Below are 26210 nucleotides of genomic sequence, written 5' to 3'. Positions count from 1 at the left end.
GGGCCGGCCTAGGAGCTGACACTGTATATATACACACAGGAGGGGGTCGGGCCTAGGAGCTGACACTGTATATATACACACAGGAGGGGGCCGGCCTAGGAGCTGACACTGTATATATACACACAGGAGGGGGCCGGCCTAGGAGCTGACACTCTGTATATATACACACAGGAGGGGGCCGGCCTAGGAGCTGACACTCTGTATGTATACACACAGGAGGGGGCCGGCCTAGGAGCTGACACTCTGTATGTATACACACAGGAGGGGGCCTGGCCTAGGAGCTGATCCTCTGTATGTATACACACAGGAGGGGGCCGGCCTAGGAGCTGACACTCTGTATGTATACACACAGGAGGGGGCCGGGCCTAGGAGCTGATCCTCTGTATGTATACACACAGGAGGGGGCCGGCCTAGGAGCTGACACTGTATATATACACACAGGAGGGGGCCGGGCCTAGGAGCTGACACTCTGTATATGTACACACAGGAGGGGGCCGGCCTAGGAGCTGACACTGTATATATACACACAGGAGGGGGCCGGCCTAGGAGCTGACACTGTATATATACACACAGGAGGGGGTCGGGCCTAGGAGCTGACACTCTGTATATATACACACAGGAGGGGCCCGGGCCTGGGAGCTGACACTCTGTATATATACACACAGGAGGGGGCCGGGCCTAGGAGCTGACACTCTGTATATATACACACAGGAGGGGGTCGGCGTAGGAGCTGACACTCTGTATATATACACACAGGAGGGGGCCGACCTAGGAGCTGACACTCTGTATATATACACACAGGAGGGGGCCGGGCCTAGGAGCTGACACTTTGTATATATACACACAGGAGGGGGCCGGGCCTAGGAGCTGACACTGTATATATACACACAGGAGAGGCCCGGGCCTAGGAGCTGACACTGTATATATACACACAGGAGGGGGTCGGGCCTAGGAGCTGACACTGTATATATACACACAGGAGAGGCCCGGGCCTAGGAGCTGACACTGTATATATACACACAGGAGGGGGTCGGGCCTAGGAGCTGACACTCTGTATATATACACACAGGAGGGGGCCGGGCCTAGGAGCTGACACTGTATATATACACACAGGAGAGGCCCGGGCCTAGGAGCTGACACTGTATATATACACACAGGAGGGGGTCGGGCCTAGGAGCTGACACACTGTATATATACACACAGGAGGGGGCCGGGCCTAGGAGCTGACACTGTGTATATATACACACAGGAGGGGGCCGGGCCTAGGAGCTGACACTCTGTATATATATACACACAGGAGGGGGTCGGGCCTAGGAGCTGACACTCTGTATATACACACAGGAGGGGCCCGGGCCTAGGAGCTGACACTGTATATATACACACAGGAGGGGGCCGGGCCTAGGAGCTGACACTCTGTATATATACACACAGGAGGGGCCCGGGCCTAGGAGCTGACACTCTGTATATATACACACAGGAGGGGGCCGGCCTAGGAGCTGACACTGTATATATACACACAGGAGGGGGCCGGGCCTAGGAGCTGACACTCTGTATATATACACACAGGAGGGGGCCTGCCTAGGAGCTGACACTGTATATATACACACAGGAGGGGGTCGGGCCTAGGAGCTGACACTCTGTATATATACACACAGGAGGGGGCCGGCCTAGGAGCTGACACTCTGTATATATACACACAGGAGGGGGCCGGCCTAGGAGCTGACACTGTATATATACACACAGGAGGGGGCCGGCCTAGGAGCTGACACTGTATATATACACACAGGAGGGGGCCGGCCTAGGAGCTGACACTCTGTATATATACACACAGGAGGGGGCCGGCCTAGGAGCTGACACTCTGTATGTATACACACAGGAGGGGGCCGGCCTAGGAGCTGACACTCTGTATGTATACACACAGGAGGGGGCCTGGCCTAGGAGCTGATCCTCTGTATGTATACACACAGGAGGGGGCCGGCCTAGGAGCTGACACTCTGTATGTATACACACAGGAGGGGGCCGGGCCTAGGAGCTGACACTCTGTATGTATACACACAGGAGGGGGCCGGCCTAGGAGCTGACACTGTATATATACACACAGGAGGGGGCCGGGCCTAGGAGCTGACACTCTGTATATGTACACACAGGAGGGGGCCGGCCTAGGAGCTGACACTGTATATATACACACAGGAGGGGGCCGGCCTAGGAGCTGACACTGTATATATACACACAGGAGGGGGTCGGGCCTAGGAGCTGACACTCTGTATATATACACACAGGAGGGGCCCGGGCCTGGGAGCTGACACTCTGTATATATACACACAGGAGGGGGCCGGGCCTAGGAGCTGACACTCTGTATATATACACACAGGAGGGGGTCGGCGTAGGAGCTGACACTCTGTATATATACACACAGGAGGGGGCCGACCTAGGAGCTGACACTCTGTATATATACACACAGGAGGGGGCCGGGCCTAGGAGCTGACACTTTGTATATATACACACAGGAGGGGGCCGGGCCTAGGAGCTGACACTGTATATATACACACAGGAGAGGCCCGGGCCTAGGAGCTGACACTGTATATATACACACAGGAGGGGGTCGGGCCTAGGAGCTGACACTGTATATATACACACAGGAGGGGGTCGGGCCTAGGAGCTGACACTCTGTATATATACACACAGGAGGGGGCCGGGCCTAGGAGCTGACACTGTATATATACACACAGGAGAGGCCCGGGCCTAGGAGCTGACACTGTATATATACACACAGGAGGGGGTCGGGCCTAGGAGCTGACACACTGTATATATACACACAGGAGGGGGCCGGGCCTAGGAGCTGACACTGTGTATATATACACACAGGAGGGGGCCGGGCCTAGGAGCTGACACTCTGTATATATATACACACAGGAGGGGGTCGGGCCTAGGAGCTGACACTCTGTATATACACACAGGAGGGGCCCGGGCCTAGGAGCTGACACTGTATATATACACACAGGAGGGGGCCGGGCCTAGGAGCTGACACTCTGTATATATACACACAGGAGGGGGCCGGCCTAGGAGCTGACACTCTGTATATATATACACAGGAGGGGGCCGGGCCTAGGAGCTGACACTGTATATATACACACAGGAGGGGGCCGGGCCTAGGAGCTGACACTGTATATATACACACAGGAGGGGGCCGGCCTAGGAGCTGACACTCTGTATATATACACACAGGAGGGGGTCGGGCCTAGGAGCTGACACTCTGTATATACACACAGGAGGGGCCCGGGCCTAGGAGCTGACACTGTATATATACACACAGGAGGGGGCCGGGCCTAGGAGCTGACACTCTGTATATATACACACAGGAGGGGGCCGGCCTAGGAGCTGACACTCTGTATATATATACACAGGAGGGGGCCGGGCCTAGGAGCTGACACTGTATATATACACACAGGAGGGGGCCGGGCCTAGGAGCTGACACTGTATATATACACACAGGAGGGGGCCGGCCTAGGAGCTGACACTCTGTATATATACACACAGGAGAGGGCCGGCCTAGGAGCTGACACTCTGTATATATACACACAGGAGGGGGCCGGGCCTAGGAGCTGACAATCTGTATATATACACAGGAGGGGGCCGGCCTAGGAGCTGACACTCTGTATATATACACACAGGAGGGGGCCGGGCCTAGGAGCTGACACTGTATATATACACACAGGAGGGGGTCGGGCCTAGGAGCTGACACTCTGTATATATACACACAGGAGGGGGCCGGGCCTAGGAGCTGACACTCTGTATATATACACAGGAGGGGGCCGGGCCTAGGAGCTGACACTCTGTTTATATACATATATATATATGTTATGTTTCTGTTGCCCATAGCAACGAATCACAGCGCAACTTTCATTTCTTATGCTGCTGAGGTAGATTGGTTGCTATGGGCAACAGAAACATTTTCTTTTAGACAGCTTTCATAAAGGTGTGTTGCCCATAGCAACCAATCAGAGCTCAGATTTCATTTCTTATGCTGCTAAGGTAACGTGAAAGCTGCGCTGTGATTGGTTGCTGTACTGCCGAGGTAACGCGAAAGCTGCACTGTGATTGGCTGCTGTACTGCTGAGGTAACATGAAAGCTGCGCTATGATTGACTGCTGTACTGCTGAGGTAACGTGAAAGCTGCGCTATGATTGGCTGCTGTTCTGCTGAGGTAACGTGAAAGCTGTGCTATGATTCGCTGCTGTATTTCTGAGGTAACGTGAAAGCTGCGCTGTGATTGGCTGCTGTTCTGCTGAGGTAACGTGAAAGCTGCGCTATGATTGGCTGCTGTATTTCTGAGGTCATGTGAAAGCTGCGCTATGATTGACTGCTGTATTTCTGAGGTAACGTGAAAGCTGCGCTGTGATTGGCTGCTGTACTGCTGAGGTAACATGAAAGCTGCGCTGTGATTGGCTGCTGTACTGCTGAGGTAACATGAAGGGCCTCTGATACTACAGCATTATATGATAATGAGACCTGATGAAGGATGAAGCCGTTACTCAGTGACACGATGATTATGGCGATCGTTACCATTGGTTTCATCTAGAAATTGTAATGCGAATTTCATTGGGGTGAAGCTGCTCTCTCGCTCTGCAGAGGGTGCGGGGGGAGGGGGGGCTGCCGGCCGGAGGGGGGTGGTAGGGGTCCTGCGCTCAGGGAGTACTTGGGCACGGCGGGCGGATACATGGAGAGTGGGAGGGGCAGAGCTGTGCCTTCTCACAGCTGGGGTTTGTCTCAGTTGTCTGGGTGATGCGGCTTGGTCCTCCGTGTCGCCACCGTCCGTGTCCCCCCTGTCCCCCGTGTCCCCTGTCCCCCGTGTCCCGTGTCCCCCCTGTCCCCTGTCCCCCGTGTCCCCTGTCCCCCGTGTCCCCTGCGGTGGCTCCCGGGATGGGAGCAGCGGTGTATCCAGCTCAACATTGTGTGTCACACGCGGCGGGATTGGATACGGCAGGCATGTATGGCACGCGGCGGGATTGGATACGGCAGGCCTGTATGGCACGCGGCGGGATTGGATACGGCAGGCCTGTATGGCACGCGGCGGGATTGGATACGGCAGGCCTGTATGGCACGCGGCGGGATTGGATACGGCAGGCCTGTGTGGCACGCGGCGGGATTGGATACGGCAGGCCTGTATGGCACGTGGCGGGATTGGATACGGCAGGCATGTATGGCACGCGGCGGGATTAGATAAGGCAGGCCTGTATGGCACGCGGCGGGATTGGATACGGCAGGCCTGTATGGCACGCGGCGGGATTGGATACGGCAGGCCTGTATGGCACGTGGTGGGATTGGATACGGCAGGCCTGTATGGCACGCGGCGGGATTGGATACGGCAGGCCTGTATGGCACGTGGTGGGATTGGATACGGCAGGCCTGTATGGCACGCGTCGGGATTGGATACGGCAGGCATGTATGGCACGCGGTGGGATTGGATACGGCAGACCTGTATGGCACGCGGCGGGATTGGATACGGCAGACCTGTATGGCACGTGGCGGGATTGGATACGGCAGGCCTGTATGGCACGTGGTGGGATTGGATACGGCAGACCTGTATGGCACGCGGCGGGATTGGATACGGCAGACCTGTATGGCACGCGGCGGGATTGGATACGGCAGGCCTGTATGGCACGTGGCGGGATTGGATACGGCAGGCCTGTATGGCACGCGGCGGGATTGGATACGGCAGGCCTGTATGGCACGTGGCGGGATTGGATACGGCAGGCCTGTATGGCACGTGGCGGGATTGGATACGGCAGGCCTGTATGGCACGTGGCGGGATTGGATACGGCAGGCCTGTATGGCACGTGGCGGGATTGGATACGGCAGGCCTGTATGGCACGTGGCGGGATTGGATACGGCAGGCCTGTATGGCACGTGGCGGGATTGGATACGGCAGGCCTGTATGGCACGTGGCGGGATTGGATACGGCAGGCCTGTATGGCACGTGGCGGGATTGGATACGGCAGGCCTGTATGGCACGTGGCGGGATTGGATACGGCAGGCCTGTATGGCACGCGGTGGGATTGGATACGGCAGGCCTGTATGGCACGTGGCGGGATTGGATACGGCAGGCCTGTATGGTACGCGGCGGGATTGGATACGGCAGGCCTGTATGGCACGCGGCGGGATTGGATACGGCAGGCCTGTATGGCACGTGGCGGGATTGGATACGGCAGGCCTGTATGGCACGCGGCGGGATTGGATACGGCAGGCATGTATGGCACGCGGCGGGATTGGATACGGCAGGCATGTATGGCACGCGGCGGGATTGGATACGGCAGGCATGTATGGCACGCGGCGGGATTGGATACGGCAGGCATGTATGGCACGCGGCGGGATTGGATACGGCAGGCATGTATGGCACACGGCGGGATTGGATACGGCAGGCATGTATGGATATGGAGTCTATAGTGACATATGCAAATGAACCAATGTGGGCGGTCCCCTCACTTCATTATAGGTCAGAGGGCTCCCTGATGGGCGGAGCCTACCACACATGCTCATTAACATATATTAACATCCTCCCACCTCACCATCCCCCCAACCCGCCATGCTTTACCCTGCAGCTCACCAGAAAGCGCGCTAACGGTGGAGAGAGAATTTCCATGACAGGAAGGATAGAACATGATAAACTACAGCAGTTATATCATAGTAGGGGTAGACAGCGCCCCCCACTGCCCACCTGCGGATAGGAGATCAGCACTAGCCTATCACAGCTGAGCTCCAGCATCTGTCATCATTTGCGCGGCCTGCGGGATGGATGGCAAGTCATCTGTCTGGAAACCCCATCCCACTTGTCCCGCTGAGGGTCTGCTACAGTTGTATCTCTCCTGGACGTGTTACCTGCGCTGATACATTGTAACAAACTGTCAGGCAGGAGATACGATTGTAGCAAACCCTCAGCCGTGAGAAATGAATAGTTTCTTCTGATGCACTGACAGCAAGCAGAGGTCTTTAATACTAGAAGGAATCAAAGCCCAAACCCTACTAGGGCCACGTGTGACACTCAACGGCCAAATGTGGGCGTGTCTTCATAAGGGACCGCCCCTCCAGCACGACCGCACTCGTCCTCTTAATGCCGTTTTTATATATGAAAATTGAGGAAATGACACGGTAATCGGTGCCCTGTTACCATAGCGACCAGAGCATGCGGTGACGCCGGTTGTCATGGTGACTGTTGTTAAAAAGAAGTGATCAGGAAAGTGATGGGGTTCGTGTTCTCCGTCAGACGGAGGAGTTGCGTCTCTGGCCTCGCCCGATGAGCTGACAATCTAACTTCCAGCTGGGTGCAGTTGTAGTCGGCGGCTGGTGTCAGGACTGACGGGGCAGGAAGCTGATGCGCAAACATGCTGTTCCGTATTACGCCATCCGGGGGCGGCGCACAGCCACGAAGGTGGCTCTGCAAAGGGTCAAATGGGGTGTAAAGGGAGCTCACACAGCTGAGGGTTCGTTTCAGTCTGTCTGTGACGCTTGTTGGTACGGACCCAGGAAAGAGAAAGACTGCTTGTGGTCAGTCCTGCGCACACCGCTGAAGGTTCGCTGCAGTGTACCAGTGTACACAACCATCCTGACACCTGTCGCGAACACACTGAAACGAACCCTCAGATGTGGGTCTGCAGCGCGTGAGCAGCAAGAAAAGTGGGAGGCGGATGGTCTGCACCTCTCACGTGTTGCAATCACACAGCTGAGGGTTCGTTTCTATGTCTGTGTGATAGCCGTTAGCATGGAGCTCATGAGAGAGAATCGTGCAGCTGCTGTCTTTAGTCTACTGGCACATTGTAGCAAACCCTCAGCTGTGTGAGCTGGACTGCTTCTAGGAGGAGTTTTCAGAATTGTTCTGTTCACTGACAGCAAGCTGAAAATGGCAACCAGCCAAAACACCCTGAAAGAAAATGTAATTTATGCCTTTTGGGGGGTTTAAAACCGGCCCCTCTGGCAGAGCTGAGAGTTTGCTGCCGTTGATCGGTGTAACAAATCCTCTGGAGAGGAAGTGAAACTGTTTCAATTAACTGACAGCTAGCGGAGATCTTGAAAATAATGAGCACTAGAAGCGCAGTGAAGGCAAATACCATTGTCTCCATCCTGCCACCTCTTGCTCACATCGCTGATGGTTTCCATGCACTGACAGCAAGCAGAGATTGTGCACTGGAACCCTGCAGAAGTTGTCCTTACACAACGATCTGGCTTCATTTAGATTAGACTGGATACCGGCCCTTTAAGAGACCACCAGTGTCTCGTGCACAGACCCCACCGCTGGTGGCACATCCTCTGGGGACGGAGGAAACAGTTCTTAAATGATGAGAAATGGCAGAACCGTGGATGACGATGCTATCCCTTCATCTTTCAGCCTCTTCCTGCTCACACCTCTTTCTGTTCACTGACTGCAAGCAGATCTTGTTTTGGAGTTAGCATTAGGACATTGCAGAGCTTTCCCATATGCAGCGATCTGGCTTATTTTAGATTGGATTCCGGCCCTTTAAGAGACGGTGAGTTTCTCACGCATGGACCCCCCAACCTGCTGGCGAGCGGCGCGGTTCGTTCTCAGCGTCTCGCACTCCCTAGACGACCGTCTTTCTTGCGGTTTCTTGAGAGCTGTCGTGTTGTTTCCTGTGTTGACCGCGCTGCTGACTCGGCGTTATGTTGTGTCTGTCACTCCAGTCACAGCCAGAGCTGCATTCCGAATTCTGCGCTGCCTTATTGTTGCCTCTCAGACTGCAGGGAATCTGGCAGAGGGAAGATGTGAACGCAGCTCTGGATGTGATTGGAGTATAAACATTGTAACTCGGGATCTGATTCATGCAAGGTATCAGGTGTGTGCATTGTGAGTTCAGCTCTGGAGGTGACCGGAGTATAACCTAACCCTAGATCGATGCACAATAAGGCCAGCTGTCAGCTTCTTCAGCGGAGACTGAAAACTCACCGTGAGACGGGCGCTCTCATTACGGCGGTCTGTCTCCTCAATGTCCGGGAGCTGCCTACAGCCTCACTATGACGGATGGAGCGCTGATACATTGTAACAAACTGTCACACTGGGGAGACTTGTGCCGCTGATGTGCTTCCCTCACAGAGGATTCTCTAGATGGGATACATTGTAACAACCCCTCAGCTGTGAGATGTGTTCGGTCAACTGACTGACAGCAAGCAGAGATCCTGAAAAAGCATTGGAACAGATAGGGACCCCGTCTTGTGGTGGCGCCGGCAGGGGTATGATTGCGTGTGACACATCAGCTGGCCTCGCTGTTTATGTAAGGATCGGCGCGGACTATTCCCAGCCTCCCCGCCGTCATTATCACGCCGCATTAACCGTAATACACAGGAGCGCTGTGATAATGGGGGACATTCCGTGGCCTGGATGGAAGAAGGCTCATTTAAAGGGACAGTACGCCTGCAGCATTCTCTTGTATCAGCCATTTCGGAGCAGCCGCTGACCACTTCAGGGTTACTGGCCCTGTTAGTGCTGGTAGTTATGAGCGGGGTCCTGTGGGATCCGTGTTACCCATGGCTGTTGAGCTGCTGTGGTTTGCATCTGGGGGGGGCGAGAAACAACGGACCACCCATAGTTACCGCCAGCCAGTAGTCCTGTGGACTGTGTTGGCTCGCCTGAGGGAGAGCAGGGGGCCTGCCGCAACTCCTCGGGGAGGGGGGGAGTAAGAGCAGGGGGCCTGCCGCGACTCCTCGGGGAGGGGGGGGGAGTAAGAGCAGGGGGCCTGCCGCGACTCCTCGGGGAGGGGGGGGGGAGTAAGAGCAGGGGGCCTGCCGCAACTCCTCGGGGAGGGGGGGAGTAAGAGCAGGGGGCCTACCGCAACTCCTCGGGGAGGGGGGGAGTAAGAGCAGGGGGCCTGCTGCGACTCCTCGGGGGGGGGGGGGAGTAAGAGCAGGGGGCCTGCCGCGACTCCTCGGGGGGGGGGGGGGGGACTAAGAGCAGGGGGCCTGCCGCGACTCCTCGGGGGGGGGGGGGGGTAAGAGCAGGGGGCCTGCCGCGACTCCTCGGGGAGGGAGGGGGAGTAAGAGCAGGGGGCCTGCCGAGACTCCTCGGGGAGGGGAAAGGTGAGAGCAGGAGGCCTGCTGTGTCCTTCATAGGGGGAGGGGGGTTAAAGCAGGAGGCCTGCTGTGTCCTTCATAGGGGGAGGGGGTTTAAAGCAGGGGGCCTGCTGCGACTCCTCGGGGAGGGGAAAGGTGAGAGCAGGACACATGCTGTGACTCTTCGGGGTGGGGGGGTTAAAAGCAGGGGGCCTGGTGCAACTCCTTTGGGGGGGGGGGGGAGTGAGAGCAAGGGTCTTTCTGCGACTCCTCGGGGGAAGTAAGAGCAGGGGGGGGGGCGGCCGCTACTCGTCGGGAAGGTGGGAGTGAGAGCTGGGGGCCTGCTGCGACTTCTCGGGGGGGGGGGAGGGGTTGAAGTGTGAGAGCGAGGGGCCTGCTGCGACTCCTCAGTTGGTGGGGGAGGGAGCGCGAGCTGGGGACCTGCTGTGACTACTGAGGAAGGGGGAGATGAAGGGGGGCCTGACGCGACTCTTTGGAGGGAGAAGGAGGGAGCATGAGCAGGGGGCCTGCCGTGCCTACTGGGGAAGGGGGAGATGAAGGGGGGCCTGACGCGACACCTGGGGGGGGAGGGAGCACGAGTAGGGGACCTGATGTGACTACTGGGGAAGGTGAAGGGGGCCTGCTGTGACTACTGGGAAAGGAGGGGGGGGGGGTTGAAGGGGGGCCTGTGGCGACTCCTCAGGGGGAAAATGAGGCTCATTGGGTTAGCCTTGCTTTAACTGGGGAGGGGAGTGACGTTCAGAGCGGGGCCGTTAATGGGCCGGTTGGGTACTGCGGGTCTTTGCGGTCCTCGCTGTTTTGCGGAGGCTCTGACTTCTGCCGGCTCGGCTACGGCTTGGGGTGGATGATCTCTTCTTGGAACCAACCTACATCCGCGATCACCCAGCTTTCCCAGGGACAGATATCCGCATGTTGTCCGAGGCTCCGGCCCTCCGCTGGCTGCAGGATATTCCCGTGGACAGGGGCCCTGTAGCTGGGGGCATGAAGAGTTACATGGAGAGCGCCCCCTCCTGGGCACTGACTTGTATGGCTGTAGCGGTCCCGTGTGATGTTTCTACATGGCTCCGCCTCTTATGTGAACCATTCTAGCATGTCTATATCCCCCCCCCCCCCCCCCCCGACTACAGGCAGGACGGGGTTAATATTTCCCAAACCGCAGAGAGAAAAGCATCGTGCTGCAGTGCAGTGTGGGAAATGTGCCAGCAGCTACAGAGAGCATCCGTCTGACTGAATATGCCTGACGATCTGTATAATAGTGCAGACTGGGGGATGGAGGTCATGTATCATACACCTGTATCCCCCGCTGACCAGGGTATAGTATGTGTATACAATGGATGAGTGGGTGGGGTCATATATCATACACCTGTATCAACCCACTGTGTATACAGTGGGGGCGGTAGCGCATATATCATACACCTGTATCCCCCACTGACCAGTGTATAATATGTGTATACAATGGATGAGTGGGCGGGGTCATATATCATACACCTGTATCCCCCACTGACCGGGGTATAGTATGTGTATACAATGGATGAGTGGGCGGGGTCATATATCATACACCTGTATCAACCCACTGTGTATACAGTGGGGGCGGTAGCGCATATATCATACACCTGTATCCCCCACTGACCAGTGTATAGTATGTGTATACAATGGATGAGTGGGCGGGGTCATATATCATACACCTGTATCCCCCACTGACCGGGGTATAGTATGTGTATACAATGGATCAGTGGGCGGGGTCATATATCATATACCTGTATCCCCCGCTGACTGGTGTATAGTATGTGTATACAATAGAGTGGGAGGGGTCATATATCATACACCTGTATCTCCCGCTGACCGGTGTATAGTATGTGTATACAATGGATGAGTGGGTGGGGTCATATATCATACACCTGCATCGATCCGTGTATAGTATGTGTATACAGTGGGGAGGGGGGCGGTACCGCATACGTCATACACCTGTATCCCCTGCTGACTAGTGTATAGTATGTGTAGACAGTGGGGGCGGTAGCGCATATATCATACACCTGTATCTCCTGCTGACTGGTGTATAGTATGTGTATACAATAGAGTGGGCGGGGTCATATATCATACACCTGTATCTCACTCTGACCGGTGTATTGTATGTGTATACAGTGGGGGAGGGGGACGGGGTCATATATCATACACCTGTATCCCCTGCTGACTAGTGTCTAGTATGTGTATACAGTAGGGGCGGCAGCTCATATATCATACACCTGTACCTCCCACTGACCAGTGTATAGTATGTGTATACAGTAGGGGAGGGGAGCAGGGTCATATATCATACACCTGTATCCCCTGCTGACTAGTGCATAGTATGTGTATACAGTGGGGGCGGTAGCTCTTATATCATACACCTGTATCTCCCGCTGACCGGTGTATAGTATGTGTATACAGTGGGGGAGTGGGGCGAGGGTCATATATCATATACCTGTATCCCCTGCTGACTAGTGTATAGTATGTGTATACAGTGGGGGCGGTAGCTTATATATCATACACCTGTATCCCCTGCTGATTAGTGTATAAGTATGTGTATACAGTGGGGGCGGTAGCTCATATATCATACACCTGTATTCCCCGCTGACTGGTGTATAGTATGTGTATACAGTGGGGGAGGGGGGCCAAGTATCATACACCTGTATTTCCTGCTGACCAGTGTATAGTATGTGTATACAGTGGGGGAGGGGGGGGGTCACATATCATACACCTGTATTCCCCGCTGACTGGTGTATAGTATGTGTATACAGTGGGGGAGGGGAGGTCATGTATCATACACCTGTATTCCCCACCGACTGGTTTATAGTATGTGTATACAGTGGGGGAGGGGGGGGAGGTCATGTATCATACACTTGTATTCCCCACCGACCGGTGTATAGTATGTGTATACAGTGGGGACATATATCTTACATCTTTATACTCTACTGTCTGGTGTATAATATGTATATACAGCAAAAGAGTGGGGATATTATATCCTTCACCTGTGTCCTCTCCCTGACTGGTGGTACAGTATGTATTACAGTGGGCTGGGGTCATATATCATACACCTATAGCCTCCTTCACACAGGCGACACGGCATCGCCACAAGAAAATCGCATGTAAGCCCTACCCCGAAAATAAGTCCTAACTGCTGAATTTTAATTTTTTTTTAAAGTACCCTTCACCTCAGAAACGTCCGGGGCTCCGCTGCATCTTCTCTGGCCGGGGATGAAAATTCCCCGCCTCCTGGAAGCACTGGCTGTGATTGGCTGACGCTTAGCCAGTGCTCGATAAATGGCTGTGATTGGTTCATTGATCACTGGCTGTGATTGGCTAAGTGTCAGGCAATCACAGCCAGCGCTTCCAGGAGGAGGGGATTTTTCAATCCCCGGCCAGAACAGATGAAGGAGAATAGTGCGGGGGCCGAGAGGAAGCCGCTGCGGGGGCCGAGAGGAAGCCGCTGCGGCGGCGGACAGCGCTTCTGAGCTGATGTGTGGTGTTTAATGTCCCCTGCAGCCCGGCCGTACATCAGCGCTCTGACACTAGGATTGTCTGCAGTCAAAGTGCAGCGCATGAAAATCCCAATTACATGCGATGCAACAGAGAGGAAGGCTCCATAGGGAGACGTGGGCTACAAGACCTCACGGGCATATCGCCGGGTTATAGCATGGGACGTGTGAAGGAACCTGTAGGAAAGCACGGCTTCACATGTGATGTGTAGCAACGTGACTGTCGCCCGTGTGAAGGAGGCCTGTAGGCTCACCTGACTGGTGTATAGTATGTATTCTAGCAGAGGAAGGGGGCGGGCGGGGGGTTAATTATATCATACGTCTGTAGCCCCCCCTGTTTGGTGTAAATAACCCCTCCTTCTCCTGCTATAATATATACTATACACCAGTCGGGAGGATATAGGTGTAGGATTCCCCTCCCTCACTGTATATATTACACCAGGGTGTGGAGGCTTGTCCTACATAACATACTTGCATCCTCCCCCTCACTAGGGCGTACTATTTTATTACACACCTGTAATGGCCCTGTATATAGTGCATCTCCACATGAGTCAATCCTGATGAAGGTCCTGTGTTGTGTCATTGGAGGTGTAACTACTTTCTAACTATATAACACACCTGTATCCTCCAGTGCCTCGGCTGCTGGTGATTATATATATTACCTGTCAACATAGGAAAGCTCCATGTCCTCCTACTCATCTGGATGAGGGGAGGATTATATAGTACATACCTGTATCCGCCACCTGTGTGTTATTACCTAGTGCACACCTGCATTACACTCCTGTATTCTACTTTGACTGTGGAGCAGTATATATTTCACTGGGGGTGAAGAATATAGTATATTACACTGCTGTATTCTCCCCTGACTGTTCGTGTGTGTGTGTGTGTGTGTGTATATATATATGTGTGTGTATATACACATACACACTGCTGCACAGTCGGGGGAAGACAGACGTGTGTGTGTGTGTGTATGTATGTGTATATATATGTATATATATATATATATATATGTGTGTATATATATATATATATATATACACACATACATACACACACACTCCTGTCCGCCCCCTGACTGTGCAGCAGTGTGTGTACATCAAAGCCGTCTTTTGAGCGATAGTCGCTGTGTGTAATCGCGCCCGTCGTGCCTTTTTCGTTACCTGTTCGTTCATCGTTGTCTTTCAGTTGGCTTAGAATCCATCGTTCGGCAGTTCACTTTTCGTTTGGTCAAAATGACATCGTTCAGCCGTTTAGCTGGCGTCTTCCATATACCGTATATACTCGAGTATTAGCCCACCCGAGTCAATAAGGTTTACCACAAAAGATGGGTAAGACTTCTTGACTGGAGTATAAGCCGAGCTATACCCGAGTATGTACTAGGTAAACAAAAACGAGCCGTACTCCCCTGTCAGCCGGCGCCTCCCCGCAGTCTTCTCCCCGGCTTGCTTTTGAAATCCCCACTGTCAGCCCTGTGATTGGATCGAGTGCCGGCCAATCACAGCCGGCGCTCGATAAACTAATCACAGCCATTCAGAATGACATCTCTGAATGGATGTGATTGGTTTATCAAGCGCCCGCTGGGATTGGCCGGCGCTCGATCCAATCACAGCACTCACGGCGGGAATTTCAAAAGCAAGCCGGGGAGAAGACTGCAGCAGCTGGCCGTACCGCCGGGGACACAGACGCCGGCTGACAAATGAGTATTGAGGTTTTTAGTTTTTTCCTCACTCCAGTATCGGTCGAGGGGGGGGGGGGGCTTTTCAGCCCATTTTTTTGTGCTGTAATTGGCGGCTTACGTTACTCTTATATCAGACAGCCGGTTTCTATGAAGACCAGATGAGCGCGGCCGCCATCGTCACGATACTAAGCAGCTCTTCTTCCCTTCACTAAATGCCCGCGCCGTCAAACAAACCATCGCTCAATTATCTAATGCTGCCCAGCGATCTAACGCCGGACGCTGCCGCCATTTATGTTAGGTGAAAACGCCCGTCTTTAAAAGCACAACAATCGCTCACTTTTGATCGTTCTAACGAATGTTGGGCGATGATTCCCCCTACAGCAGGATGATATTGTAGATATTACACCTGTATACCTGCCATGTTATCCCTCCTGCTATAAACACGCTGTCATATCCCCATTACTAAAGAAACCTTTGGTGCTGCCAACCGTCTAATCTGTTCACCTGTCATCTCCTGGATGGTCTGGTCCGCTCTCGCCCTATAAGCGCTCTCTTCATCTGTCATCTCCTGGATGGTCTGGGCTGCTCTCGCCCTATAAGCACGCTCTCTTCATCTGTCATCTCCTGGATGGTCTGGTCCGCTCTCGCCCTATAAGCGCTCTCTCAGATAACGCTCATTAACCCCTTACAGTCTGGTGCTCTCTACATTCTACAGAAACCACTCTTACTAGAGGGTAAGCCATCCTCTGAACGGCGACCGTCCTGCACTGATCCTCCGATCTCTGCGGCGTTTGATACCACAGATCACCAAAGCTCCTCTCTGTCGGCTCTCAGGACTCTCTGCTCTCCTGGTGGTCCTCCTGCCTCTCTGACCGCCCGTGCAGTGTATCCTTCGGCTCTACCGCTCTTCCATTTGCAGTTGGGGTCCTCTGGGTTGGGTCTTCAGTCTTCTTTACACTCTTGGCTTGATTACTGCAGCTCACTACTCATCGGTCTTCTCGCTAAACTCTCCCCTCTCCAATCCAACCTGACCGCAGCAGCCAGACTTATCTTGTCAGGTCGCTGCACCGCCGCCTTCAACCCTGTGCCAGTGATTGCACCGCCGCACACTGTGCCAGTGACTGCGCCGCTGTCGCCTCTGACTCTGCGCTAGTCACGGTGCATCCGACCCTGTGCCAGTGATTGCACCGCCGCACCCTGTGCCAGTGATTGCACCGCCGCACCCTGTGCCAGTGATTGCACCGCCGCACCCTGTGCCAGTGATTGCACCGCCGCACCCTGTGCCAGTGATTGCACCGCCGCACCCTGTGCCAGTGATTGCACCGCCGCACCCTGTGCCAGTGATTGCACCGCCGCACCCTGTGCCAGTGATTGCACCGCCGCACCCTGTGCCAGTGATTGCACCGCCGCACCCTGTGCCAGTGATTGCACCGTCGCACCCTGTGCCAGTGATTGCACCGTCGCACCCTGTGCCAGTGATTGCACCGTCGCACCCTGTGCCAGTGATTGCACCGTCGCACCCTGTGCCAGTGATTGCACCGTCGCACCCTGTGCCAGTGACTGCACCGTCGCACCCTGTGCCAGTGACTGCACCGCTGCACACTGTGCCAGTGACTGCGCCGCTGCCGCCTCTGACTCTGCGCTAGTCACTGTGCATCCGACCCTGTGCCAGTGATTGCACCACCGCACACTGTGCCAGTCACTGTGCCTCCGACCCTGTACCAGTGATTGCACCGCCGCACACTGTGCCAGTCACTGTGCCTCCGACCCTGTGCCAGTGATAGCACCGCCGCACACTGTGCCAGTCACTGTGCCTTCGACCCTGTGCCAGTGATTGCACCGTCGCACACTGTGCCAGTGACTGCACCGCTGCCGCCTCTGACTCTGCGCTAGTCACTGTGCCTCCGACCCTGTGCCAGTGATTGCACCGTCGCACACTGTGCCAGTCACTGTGCCTCTGACTCTGTGCTGGTTGCTGCACCAGCTGTCTGTCAAACATAGAATACAATTTACAGTCCTGACACTCCTCCATAAGGCTCTCCTCATCGCTGTCCTGTGTTCTCCGCTCTGCTGATCGCCTTACACCTAATGTTTTGCGCGAGGTCCGTGCATTTCCCCGACACACAGAACTCATGCAATGAATTTATGCATTGTTGGCGTGTCTCCTCTCACCAATAGTGCGAGATGGAAAAACGGAAGCAGGTCCTACTTTTATGCAATTCACACAAGAGATTAGGACTTGCAGCGTCTCGCACATTGTACACCAACAGGGGGGGCCGTGTGATGCGAGTTGTCGGCTGTGTAAATACAGCCCTACACTAAGCTTTCTCTGTACCCCCAACAGACAAGGTCACGGCCGCAGGGTCTGATTACTGCCGGGAGGACACTTTCCTGCATCTTTGTCTCCTCATGTCTCTCTCTAATCTGTTTTCCAGGATCCTGCAGGAATCTTTGAACTTGTTGAAGTGGTCGGAAATGGGACATACGGGCAAGTGTATAAGGTAAACTGACTCAATACGGACTGCTCCTGCTGCTTCCTACTTCTGAAAATCGTATTCCTGTCTCAGTCTTAAGTTGCTCAAATGGGAATGCCCCTTTTAATGTCTTCTCGCTCGCTACTACTTGATCTTGCCTTCTACTGTTCTCTTCTCAATGCTTTCTGCTCCTACTGCTCCCTTCTCCTTGCTTTCGGCTCCTCCTGCTCCCCTCCACCTTGCTTTCGGCTCCTCCTGCTCCCGTCTCCTTGCTTTCGGCTCCTCCTGCTCCCGTCTCCTTACTTTCGGCTCCTCCTGCTCCCGTCTCCTCGCTTTCGGCTCCTCCTGCTCCCGTCTCCTCGCTTTCGGCTCCTCCTGCTCCCGTCTCCTCGCTTTCGGCTCCTCCTGCTCCCGTCTCCTCGCTTTCGGCTCCTCCTGCTCCCGTCTCCTCGCTTTCGGCTCCTCCTGCTCCCGTCTCCTCGCTTTCGGCTCCTCCTGCTCCCGTCTCCTCGCTTTCGGCTCCTCCTGCTCCCGTCTCCTCGCTTTCGGCTCCTCCTGCTCCCCGTCTCCTCGCTTTCGGCTCCTCCTGCTCCCCGTCTCCTCGCTTTCGGCTCCTCCTGCTCCCCGTCTCCTCGCTTTCGGCTCCTCCTGCTCCCCGTCTCCTCGCTTTCGGCTCCTCCTGCTCCCCGTCTCCTCGCTTTCGGCTCCTCTTCCTGCTCCCCGTCTCCTCGCTTTCGGCTCCTCTTCCTGCTCCCCGTCTCCTCGCTTTCGGCTCCTCTTCCTGCTCCCCGTCTCCTCGCTTTCGGCTCCTCTTCCTGCTCCCCGTCTCCTCGCTTTCGGCTCCTCTTCCTGCTCCCCGTCTCCTCGCTTTCGGCTCCTCTTCCTGCTCCCCGTCTCCTCGCTTTCGGCTCCTCTTCCTGCTCCCCGTCTCCTCGCTTTCGGCTCCTCTTCCTGCTCCCCGTCTCCTCGCTTTCGGCTCCTCTTCCTGCTCCCCGTCTCCTCGCTTTCGGCTCCTCTTCCTGCTCCCCGTCTCCTCGCTTTCGGCTCCTCTTCCTGCTCCCCGTCTCCTCGCTTTCGGCTCCTCTTCCTGCTCCCCGTCTCCTCGCTTTCGGCTCCTCTTCCTGCTCCCCGTCTCCTCGCTTTCGGCTCCTCTTCCTGCTCCCCGTCTCCTCGCTTTCGGCTCCTCTTCCTGCTCCCCGTCTCCTCGCTTTCGGCTCCTCTTCCTGCTCCCCGTCTCCTCGCTTTCGGCTCCTCTTCCTGCTCCCCGTCTCCTCGCTTTCGGCTCCTCTTCCTGCTCCCCGTCTCCTCGCTTTCGGCTCCTCTTCCTGCTCCCCGTCTCCTCGCTTTCGGCTCCTCTTCCTGCTCCCCGTCTCCTCGCTTTCGGCTCCTCTTCCTGCTCCCCGTCTCCTCGCTTTCGGCTCCTCTTCCTGCTCCCCGTCTCCTCGCTTTCGGCTCCTCTTCCTGCTCCCCGTCTCCTCGCTTTCGGCTCCTCTTCCTGCTCCCCGTCTCCTCGCTTTCGGCTCCTCTTCCTGCTCCCCGTCTCCTCGCTTTCGGCTCCTCTTCCTGCTCCTCGCTTTCGGCTCCTCTTCCTGCTCCTCGCTTTCGGCTCCTCTTCCTGCTCCTCGCTTTCGGCTCCTCTTCCTGCTCCTCGCTTTCGGCTCCTCTTCCTGCTCCTCGCTTTCGGCTCCTCTTCCTGCTCCTCGCTTTCGGCTCCTCTTCCTGCTCCTCGCTTTCGGCTCCTCTTCCTGCTCCCCGTCTCCTCGCTTTCGGCTCCTCTTCCTGCTCCCCGTCTCCTCGCTTTCGGCTCCTCTTCCTGCTCCCCGTCTCCTTGCTCTCCCCACACTAACGCCGGCTGTGTATTGCTCATACCCACTACTCCACCAATCCCAATCGTTGCCTGCTGTCTGCTCCTCATTGGCTGCTTCTCTGGTTTGCTTGCTTTTGAGCGCCCAATTCTCTGCCCGCTGCTGCCCCTTCTCCTGGTAGAATCCTGCTGTCCTCGCTGCTCGCTGTTGTCCCCATGTACACCGTACTGCTGGTTGCGTTCCCCCGCTGTTTACTCCTCTTCCTCACTTGCCTTCACACCCCCACCGCTCCCCCGCCGGCCTCCCTGGTCTCAGTATTTTCTATCACTGCCCGGCCTCTCCTGGAAGATGTCGCTACTTCATAACCGTTCGGCTGCCCGTCGTCAGCGCTTGTTGTACTGGCAGTGCCAGCCTGCAAACCTAGAGGAAAAAAATGCAGAGTAAGCAGACGGCACACGGAGAGGAGGGGGAGGGGGATTGTGGGTGAGAGAGACGGAAACAGAGGGGGCGTTATTAGGAGAATGAGCGGGGGAGTATTATTGTAGCGCTCATTCCCATGGCAACAGAAAATGATGTGCAAGAACAGGAAAATGGTCTAAGACTTATCCTGGCATTTTGTACCTGCGTGCACATACAGTACACAGAGGTGCCCTTAATAGGGAGGGGCTAAATGTCTGTTTCTGTGACTTTGTGCTCCTCCCCCTGCAGGGTGATCTATACAGAAGGGAGCTATGAGTCTGCTCCTCCTCCTGCAGGGTGATATATACAGAAGGGGGCTATGAGTCTGCTCCTCCTCCTGCAGGGTGATATATACAGAAGGGGGCTATGAGTCTGCTCCTCCTGCAGGGTGATATATACAGAAGGGGGCTATGAGTCTGCCCCACCCCCTGCAGGGTGATATATACAGAAGAGGGATATGAGTCTGCTCCTCCTCCTGCAGGGTGATATATACAGAAGGGAGCTATGAGTCTGCCCCACCCCCTGCAGGGTGATATATACAGAAGAGGGATATGAGTCTGCTCCTCCTCCTGCAGGGTGATATATACAGAAGGGAGCTATGAGTCTGCAGGGTGATATATACAGAAGGGGGATATGAGTCTGCTCCTCCTCCTGCAGGGTGATAGATGCAGAAGGGAGCTATGAGTCTGCCCCTCCCCCTGCAGGGTGATATATACAGAAGGGGGCTATGAGTCTGCTCCTCCTCCTGCAGGGTGATATATATACAGAAGGGGGCTATGAGTCTGCTCCTCCCCCTCCAGGGCGATATATACAGAAGGGGGCTATGAGTCTGCTCCTCCTCCTGCAGGGTGATATATACAGAAGGGGGCTATGAGTCTGCTCCTCCTCCTGCAGGGTGATATATACAGAAGGGGGCTATGAGTCTGCTCCTCCCTCTGCAGGGCGATATATACACAAGGGGGCTATAAGTCTGCTCCTCCCTCTGCAGGGTGATATATACAGAGGGGAGCTAGGAGTCTGCTCCTCCCCCTCCAGGGCGATATATACAGAAGGGGGCTAGGAGTCTGCCCCTCCTTCTGCAGGGTGATATATACAGAAGGGAGCTTTGAGTCTGCTCCTCTTGCAGGGTGATATATACAGAAGGGGGCTATGAGTCTGCTCCTCCTCCTGCAGGGTGATATATACAGAAGGGGGCTATGAGTCTGCTCCTCCTCCTGCAGGGTGATATATATACAGAAGGAAGCTATGAGTCTGCTCCTCCCCCTGCAGGGTGATATATACAGAAGGGAGCTATGAGTCTGCTCCTCCTCCTGCAGGGTGATATATACAGAAGGGGGCTATGAGCCTACTCTTCCCTCTGCAGGGCGATATATACAGAAGAGAGCTATGAGTCTGCTCCTCCTCCTGCAGGGTGATATATACAGAAGGGAGCTATGAGTCTGCTCCTCCCCCTGCAGGGTGATATATACAGAAGGGGAATATGAGTCTGCCCCTCCTCCTGCAGGGTGATATATACAGAAGGGGACTATGAGTCTGCTCCTCCCCCTGCAGGGTGACATATACAGAAGGGGGCTATGAGTCTGCTCCTCCCCCTGCAGGGTGATATATACAGAAGGGGGCTATGAGTCTGCTCCTCCTCCTGCAGGGTGATATATACAGAAGGGGCTATGAGTCTGCTCCTCCTCCTGCAGGGTGATATATACAGAAGGGGGCTATGAGTCTGCTCCTCCCCCTGCAGGGTGATATATACAGAAGGGGGATATGAGTCTGCTCCTCCTCCTGCAGGGTGATATATACAGAAGGGGGCTATGAGTCTGCCCCTCCCCCTGCAGGGTGATATATACAGAAGGGGGCTATGAGTGTGCCCCTCCCCCTGCAGGGTGATATGTATACAGATGGGGGCTATGGATCTGCCCTGTCTCGCCCCGTGTAACCTCTAAGTATTGACACCCCTCACACATGTACATATAATGACCAATGTCTTCTCTATCGTTCTTCCTAGGGCCGTCATGTTAAGACTGGTCAGCTCGCCGCTATCAAAGTCATGGATGTCACTGAGGTGAGGGATCTGTTTGCTGATACTTTGGGATGGGGGGGGGGGCTATATTGATGCAGCAGACCAGATCGTGACAGTTTGGCCTCTTGCTGTATTTTGTGTTTTCTTTCCGCAGGATGAAGAGGAGGAGATCAAGCAGGAGATTAACATGCTGAAGAAGTATTCCCACCACCGGAACATTGCAACGTATTATGGGGCCTTTATCAAGAAGAGCCCGCCGGGCAACGACGACCAGCTCTGGGTGAGAATCTGCAGTTAGATTGTCCGTGCAGGAGCAGGTAGGTAGATGCAGGTAGATGCAGCTGCTGTTACATGTGTCTGACCAGCAGGAGGCTCGTGGTAGGAGTAGGAAGTAGGATAGTTGTGTTCCTCCCTTCACTCACAGACTACTGGATCCGGAGATTTGGGAATCGGCATGGAATATGTTGATAGGGCTCTGCTGTCACTACTGGGGAAATGAGGAGGAGATGGGATCTGCTGTGACTAATGGGCAAAATGTGGGTGAATGGGCTCTGCTCTGACTAATGGGCAAAATGTGGGTGAATGGGCTCTGCTGTGACTAATGGGCAAAATGTGGGTGAATGGGCTCTGCTGTGATTACTAGGGAAATACCTGTGCAGGGACTCCGCTGCGGCTACTAGGGGGAAGGGCTCTGCTGTGACTACTGGGGAAATGCCGGAGTACAATATTTGCAACTACCTGAGAGAAGTGATCTGCTTTGATTACTGGTGAAAATTTGGAGGGTGGGATGTGCTGTGACTAATGGGGGTGAGTCAGGACCTTTTGACTGTTCCTCTGTGTGCCCCGGCAGCTGGTGATGGAGTTCTGCGGAGCCGGATCGGTGACGGATCTGGTGAAGAACACCAAAGGGAACGCTCTGAAGGAGGACTGCATTGCCTACATCTGTCGGGAAATCCTGCGGGTGAGCGGAGGACGCCTCTGCAGTCGGGGGGAGCAGTCTGTCACCTTCCTGCAGACCGGCGGCTTCTAACCTTCAGTGATTGCCTATATTTCCCATGAGCGCATCTTCCTGTCCTATTAACCCTTCGTGTTGTCCACAGGGCCTCTCCCACCTCCACGCTCACAAAGTCATCCACCGTGACATCAAAGGGCAGAACGTGCTGCTGACGGAGAACGCCGAGGTGAAGCTGGGTGAGTAGTCTGAGGCGGCGGGCGCTGCCGTCCTCGTGGGATCTCAGCTGCCCTTTTTCTTACCCCACACTTTGCACTTTTCTTGTAGTTGATTTCGGAGTGAGCGCCCAGCTGGACCGCACAGTTGGGAGGAGAAACACCTTCATAGGGACCCCCTACTGGATGGCGCCAGAGGTCATCGCTTGTGACGAAAACCCGGATGCCACATATGACTACAGGGTAAGAGCTGCGGGCGTTCTGTGTGCCGGGCGGCTCTTGATGCCCTTCCGTCTGTGTCGCCCTCAGTTGTAACCTTTTCCCCCTCTCTCTTCAGAGTGACATTTGGTCTCTGGGCATCACCGCTATAGAGATGGCAGAAGGCGCACCACGTGAGTGTTATTACAGTCCCTGTACATTATACCCCCAGTTGTTGTTTTACGGGAAAGCAGAGTAGTAATTAATTTGTTTTTACAATGTGTGTTAATTTGGGAAGCGGTCTACTGATGATGATTGGTTGTTTGTACACTCGCCCTCTACTGATGATGATTGGTTGTTTGTACACCCGCCCTCTACTGGTGATTGGTTGTTTGTACACCCGCCCTCTACTGGTGATTGGTTGTTTGTACATCCGCCCTCTACTGATGATTGGTTTATTTTTACACCCGCCCTCTACTGATTGGTTGTTTGTACACCCGCCCTCTACTGGTGACTGGTTGTTTGTACACCCGCCCTCTACTGGTGATTGGTTGTTTGTACTCCCAGCCTCTACTGATGATGATTGGTTGTTTTTACACCCGCCCTCTACTGATGATGATTGGTTGTTTTTACAGCTGCCCTCTGCTGATGATGATTGGTTGTTTTTACAGCCGCCCCCTGCTGATGATGATTGGTTGTTTGTACACCCGCCCTCTGCTGATGATGATTGGTTGTTTGTACACCCGCCCTCTGCTGGTGATGATTGGTTGTTTGTACACCCGCCCTCTGCTGGTGATGATTGGTTGTTTGTACACCCGCCCTCTGCTGGTGATGATTGGTTGTTTGTACACCCGCCCTCTGCTGGTGATGATTGGTTGTTTGTACACCCGCCCTCTGCTGGTGATGATTGGGTGTTTGTACACCCGCCCTCTGCTGCTGGTGATTGGTTGTTTGTACACCCGCCCTCTGCTGGTGATTGGTTGTTTGTACACCCGCCCTCTGCTGGTGATTGGTTGTTTGTACACCCGCCCTCTGCTGACGATTTGTGGGTTTTCTGTACGCTTGGTTGTCCGTAGTCATCCTAGTGTGATGATTGAGATGTTGTCTATACACTTGGCCCCTGGTGCATGTTGACTCGTTCTCAGTCCACTTGGCCTCTGGTAATTGCATGATTGTTTGTAATTGGCCAATTGGCTGTCTGTACTTTTGGTGATGATTGGTTCTCTACACACTTGACCTTCGGTTGTAATTGATATGTTGTTTGTACACTTGGCCTCTAATGGTTGGGTGTGTGCACGCTCGGCCTCTGGTGCCGGGTGGGGGTGCGCGCGCGCTCGGCCTCTGGTGCCGGGTGGGGGTGCGCGCGCTCGGCCTCTGGTGCCGGGTGGGGGTGCGCGCGCGCTCGGCCTCTGGTGCCGGGTGGGGGTGCGCGCGCGCTCGGCCTCTGGTGCCGGGTGGGGGTGCGCACGCGCTCGGCCTCTGGTGCCGGGTGGGGGTGCGCGCGCGCTCGGCCTCTGGTGCCGGGTGGGGGTGCGCGCGCGCTCGGCCTCTGGTGCCGGGTGGGGGTGCGCGCGCGCTCGGCCTCTGGTGCCGGGTGGGGGTGCGCGCGCGCTCGGCCTCTGGTGCCGGGTGGGGGTGCGCGCGCGCTCGGCCTCTGGTGCCGGGTGGGGGTGCGCGCGCCCTCGGCCTCTGGTGCCGGGTGGGGGTGCGCGCGCCCTCGGCCTCTGGTGCCGGGTGGGGGTGCGCGCGCCCTCGGCCTCTGGTGCCGGGTGGGGGTGCGCGCGCCTTCGGCCTCTGGTGCCGGGTGGGGGTGCGCGCGCCTTCGGCCTCTGGTGCCGGGTGGGGGTGCGCGCGCCCTCGGCCTCTGGTGCCGGCTGGGGGTGCGTGCGCCCTCGGCCTCTGGTCTATACTCTACTCACATTAGTTAGATCACTGGTTCCCTGCCTCCATCACCCTGTGGTCGCCGCTGCTGGTGCCGTATAGAATGCTGTTCGTTGGCTAATTATGTCCGTGGCATCTGTTGGGCGTCTTGTATGTTTCCTCACGTCCTCTCCTCGCTCTTTCCGCAGCGCTGTGCGACATGCATCCGATGAGAGCTTTATTCCTCATCCCCAGGAACCCTCCCCCGAAACTCAAATCCAAGAAGTGGTAAGTGTCTAATTACTGTGCTAATCGCTGCAAAGCCGTATAATGCCGACCACATGGGAAATAATACAGGATCGCATTAATTCCTTGCTAAATAAACAGAGACGGCCCAAATCCTCTCCCGTGTCACATGACCAACTACTCCCGCTACACAGCCCTACTCCCCATATACAGCCCACCAGCTAGTGACTGATATGGATACAAATCAGTGATGTGCTTTTATACTGTATCTATTATGGATTTACATAGACTAGGTGTAGCCACGGCAACCAGAATACACAATAAAAGAAAACGCACCATGCTTTATACTGCTGGCTGCGTTCAGAGGATTGATAATGAACGACATGCACGTTCGCGGGTCCAGTTACGTTTTTTTTTTCCCCTCCTGTAGGTCCAAGAAATTCATCGACTTCATTGACACCTGCCTGATCAAGAACTACATGAACCGCCCGCCCACCGAGCAGCTCCTGAAGTACCCCTTTATTAGGGACCAGCCCACCGAAAGGCAGGTCAGGATCCAGCTGAAGGATCACATCGACCGGTCCCGGAAGAAGCGCGTGGAGAAAGGTACGTCCGCGGGAGAGGCCTCCTATATACCCTGTGACATAATGCACCCCCTGCTGTACATTATGACAAGTTCTGTGGCCAAGTAGATACAAAAGATCACGGTACTATGAGGTC

At 55.2% G+C, this 26210-nt stretch overlaps 1 protein-coding gene across 2 annotated transcripts in view; it reads left to right on the top strand.

Moving 5' to 3' along the window:
- MINK1 (misshapen like kinase 1) overlaps window positions 1-26210 on the top strand; it is a 62017-nt gene that overhangs the window by 8125 nt on the left and 27682 nt on the right. For both annotated transcript variants that reach the window (XM_066593843.1, XM_066593842.1), the window contains exons 2-10: window positions 17700-17765; window positions 22005-22061; window positions 22174-22299; window positions 22870-22980; window positions 23120-23210; window positions 23299-23429; window positions 23524-23578; window positions 25454-25532; window positions 25921-26096. In XM_066593843.1, the coding sequence (XP_066449940.1) occupies window positions 17700-17765; window positions 22005-22061; window positions 22174-22299; window positions 22870-22980; window positions 23120-23210; window positions 23299-23429; window positions 23524-23578; window positions 25454-25532; window positions 25921-26096 (892 nt within the window). The remainder of the gene's footprint in view (window positions 1-17699; window positions 17766-22004; window positions 22062-22173; window positions 22300-22869; window positions 22981-23119; window positions 23211-23298; window positions 23430-23523; window positions 23579-25453; window positions 25533-25920; window positions 26097-26210) is intronic.

Source organism: Eleutherodactylus coqui, chromosome 2 (assembly GCF_035609145.1).
Source record: "Eleutherodactylus coqui strain aEleCoq1 chromosome 2, aEleCoq1.hap1, whole genome shotgun sequence".
In the NCBI taxonomy this organism is placed as follows: Eukaryota; Metazoa; Chordata; class Amphibia; order Anura; family Eleutherodactylidae; genus Eleutherodactylus; species Eleutherodactylus coqui.
Note: the sequence above shows the minus strand (reverse complement) of the source record. Positions and strands in the feature narration are given on the sequence as shown.